Source organism: Entamoeba nuttalli (genome assembly GCF_000257125.1).
Source record: "Entamoeba nuttalli P19 unplaced genomic scaffold asmbl_3277, whole genome shotgun sequence".
Lineage (NCBI taxonomy): Eukaryota > Evosea > Mastigamoebida > Endamoebidae > Entamoeba > Entamoeba nuttalli.
This window is the reverse complement of record NW_008575960.1, coordinates 119-4,490: the sequence shown is the minus strand read 5'-3', so window position 1 is coordinate 4,490 and position 4,372 is coordinate 119. Positions and strand designations below refer to the sequence as shown.

Genomic DNA, 4,372 nt, shown 5'->3' with positions numbered 1-4,372 from the left:
CAATAATTCTGATTTTTTAATTCAAGTTCTTTTTTCTTTGAATCATCAAACAATTCTTAACTTTTATTTTTATTTCTTGTAATATAATTCTCAATCACAAAAATGAATAAATTTTTTGATATTTCATTGCTTAATTAAATCCTATTCTTTACTATTCCTTTCTTGAACATAATCATTCCAATACTTAACTTTACTCATAGAAAATATTTAAAAGAATTTAATACTTTCATAAAAAGAAACATTACACTGTTGGTATATGACAAATTAAAACACAATTAACAAACCTGTATTATAAGAATGGTTATATAATTTATTAATTGCTGAATTAGTTCTAAAAGAACAATTGATAACTTTTTTTTATTTGCTTAAACAGTAAAACCTCCATTAACAATTTTATTCAAAAAAATAAAGAAGTAAAAAATAATAAATGAACTAATATTTATCCTAAGTTTATTATCCATTGAAATTAGCATTAGTAGCATTATCATCTTTAGCTGTGAATTGTGGGTTATTCATAGTATTATCAATTGTATTCTTTCTTGCAGAAATAACAATGTCAACAGTTTGCTTAATTCCAATAGCAATAACCACCATAACAACAATAATTACTGCAACAACAACTGCAACAGTGGTACCAGCAGCAATAGCAGCTGTATTATTAACATCTTGCCATAACAAACAAACAGCATCTTTATCAACCAATTCATCATTGATCTTACAATTACCACATGCATCTAATGAGAATCTATGATCTGCATAATCAGAATACATTGTTAAAATCCATCCACTTTCAGATTGTAATGAACATTCACAATAGAAACAATTCTTAGCTGCTTTAGACATATTAGGGAATTGAATATCAATATCACATTGAACAAAACTAGTTTCAATTTCTCCTGTTTCTTTGTCACAATAAGCGTCTTGACATTTATTCTTATAGAGCAATGCTTTTTCATGTCCATCAATATTACTTGTCCATTTATGTGTTATCACTCCATCAGTGATAGTTTCAACACAGGTATAATTATAACATTTATCATTACAATCTCTATCATTAGATGGCTCATCACTACATTTTGTGAATTCCTTCTTGACACAATATCCTGTATTTGTATCACATTTACCTGTTAAGGAAGCACACCCAACATCAGCAGTATTTGATGAACAAATAGAATCATCATACACACCACTACATTTTGGAATACTTCCAGAAGCATCACAATTAGTTTTCATACAAATAATTTCTCCAGGTTTACTAGGAGGAAGTGATGGACAAATAGTGACATTAGTTGGTTCACAAAGTTGAGATGTTCCAGTCTTTACTTGAATGAAACAATTATTAGTTGGATTACAATCTCCTTCATATTTACAATCCCCATTTGAACATGTCATTTGATAAATATTTCCAGATGCATCTACTTGATTTGGACATTTGTCAACAAGAGTAGACTCTTTATCCATTCCACTACAATACTTACATAAACTTTTTACCTTTTCTTCATTTGAATTCCATTCACATTTATATTCATCAAATGTTTTGCCAATAATTAATTTGTAATCAAGAACATCAAGACATTTACTAGGGAAATTCTCATGTTTAGTACAATCAAATTCATCATCAATATGACAACTTCCATCACGACATACATATGGAATACCATTTATATTCTTTTTATTAGTACAGTCCATTTTAATAAGTTTAGCTGGGTCAACAAGAATATTATCATATGAACAATACATACACTGACTATCTAAAATAACTTTTGATCCATCTTTTACAATAACTTTACATTCTCCATTTGCATATTCCCATTCATAATATTGTTCACAATCACTTAACCTATCTTTGAAAAGATCTTTACAATCATATTCATCTGGTGCTTGACATTCTCCATCTTTACAAACAAATGGAATTCCTTGTGATGTAGTCAAACCTTCACATTTATTAACAATTTCATTTCCATCACAAATTTTACATTCTTGAATTGCTTTATCTGTAGTTACAAGTATACATTCTCTATTTCCACTACATACATAGTTAGCATATCCATTACATTTTTCAGGTACTTTTTCTTTACATACATATTCCTCTTTGTCTACAGCATATTGAGTCATTCCATTAACAGTATATTCTTTACAGACTTTTTTATAACACCCTTCCCAAACAATATCATGTCCTTTAAGTTCTTGACAGTTATCAACATTAATACATTTTGGATCCCCATCTGTATAATCACAAACTTCTCCATTAGTACATCCATTACTAGCATCACATTTACATTGATATGATGTAGATGCATCACATCTACAATTTCCATTAACTTTCCCACACACTTTCATTCCAGAACTACATCCAACTAAATTCATAACACAATTTCCAGTTTCACTATCACATGTAGCTTCATAACATGGATTTTCTTCATATGGAGATACTTTAATACATTTCTTTTCTTGAACCATACATGTTCCAGCAGAACAATAATATTCTTCACACTTACTTGATAATTTAGGACAATAGCTAGATGGTTGTAATGTATTTGGAGTACATTCTCCATTTGTTCTATCACATGAATAAGTTCTACAAACAAATTTTTCTACTCCAGATTCAATAATTGAAGACGGTTTAATATCATCAGTACAATTACTTCTAAAAGCACAATTGTTTCCTGAACAATAAGGCTCTAAACATTTAACTGTTGAAACACATTTATTTTGTTCAATAGTACATCCAATATCTTCAACACATTTAGCTACACCTAAACAACTTTCTGTTGTACATTTTCTTTTTTCAATTTTATGATCAGCACTTGGATAATAAACACATTCTCCATTTTCAGTATTACATGTTGTATAATAACATTCACTATGACAACACATTGGACATATACAACGAGCCCCACCATCACAAAATCCTTTACAAGTTTTTCTATCACATAGTTCAGTATTATTTGCCATAATAGTATTGTATAATTGTGGAAGAAAAGTGCTTAATGATGAAACAGATGATTTAAAATAATGTTCCCCTTTATTAACTAATTCTTCAAGTTGATACTCTTCTTCAATTGATGAGTCTAAATTAAATACATAAAATGTAGTGTTATGACTATAAAGAGTATCTAACATATTAGAAGCTTTTCCTGCATATTTACTAATATAAACAATATTTTTTCCTGCTTTTGAAGACATTTGGTTATATACAGTTTCTATAGCTTTTGTTTCATTTCCTTTTCTCATAACAGTAATTCCATTTAATACATTTTTAATATTATCCTTTGTTACTAATGACTCTGAATGATATGGATTTTGAGAATTAATATAATAAGCGAATGAAGTATCATTTGGGAATAAATCAATCAAATAATTAACAATTGCACTAAATATATTTCTTAATGTATTAGTCATATCTAAATTAACAACAATACCAACTGCCATATTATTTGTTGGTGGTAAAATAGTAGAAGCATGACATTTAGTAATATTATTATTTTTATAGTCAGTGATAAAATTATCAGAAAATTCTGAACTACTTCTAAACGTAATAACTTTACCTCCAATATATTCAAATCTACATGGTGACATTCCTTCTGCATATTTATTTGTTACATCATATGTTTTTTCTAGAAAATATGCAGCTGTTAATGGTGGTTTAGCAGCATATTTATAACAAGTTAATCCATTAATTGAAACAACTGGTAATTTAGAAGTATCTGATGGAACACGAGACCAATCCAATTGATATTCTCTAATAGGATATCCCATTTTCTTTCTACACATATTTTCTTCTTTTGTATCACTTTTATCACGGTCATAATCTTGATTAAATATCATTTCAGTAAAATATTTACTTTGGTCTTTAGTAGGAAAATTACTATCAATAGTTGTCCATTCTAAATTTCTCCATGGTTGCATTGTTAAATAATAAAATACACTATACTTTTTATTTACACTTCTTGACCATGAAGCTGCATTTTTTCCCATTCCCATTCTTCCTTTATCTTGGATATCTACAGTTCCAGAAAACTCATTTAAATTAATTCCTAAAGTAATTGAAGCATAAAATAATACCAAAACTATCATTTCACTTTCTTTATTTGAAATTTCTAAGTTCACTTCATATTATTTTTTCTTTTTTCCTTCCTTTCTGATTTTTGAAAAGGTCAACTTTCTTCTGAAATTTCTTTTAATTCTTTTTTTCTATTTTCTTTAATTTCTTTTCTATTCTTTATCTTTTCCTCATTTCATTTCTGACTTTTCTTTATGTTACTATTTTTATCTTTTCTTTTATTCTCGTCAGATTGTATTATTATTATCTTTTATATGATATTTACCAATATTAAGAAAATCTATTTCTTCCTTTTCCTAAAAAATTAAA

General features: G+C 27.7%; 1 protein-coding gene across 1 annotated transcript; it reads right to left on the bottom strand.

Moving 5' to 3' along the window:
• Positions 1 to 453: 453 nt before the first annotated feature.
• Positions 454 to 4,077, bottom strand: ENU1_061430 (Gal/GalNAc lectin heavy subunit, putative; the record flags this gene model as incomplete). Its single annotated transcript, XM_008858157.1, has 1 exon — positions 454 to 4,077. The coding sequence occupies one exon, from the start codon at positions 4,075 to 4,077 to the stop codon at positions 454 to 456; it is 3,624 nt and encodes a 1,207-aa protein (XP_008856379.1).
• Between the last annotated feature and the right edge of the window lie 295 nt (positions 4,078 to 4,372).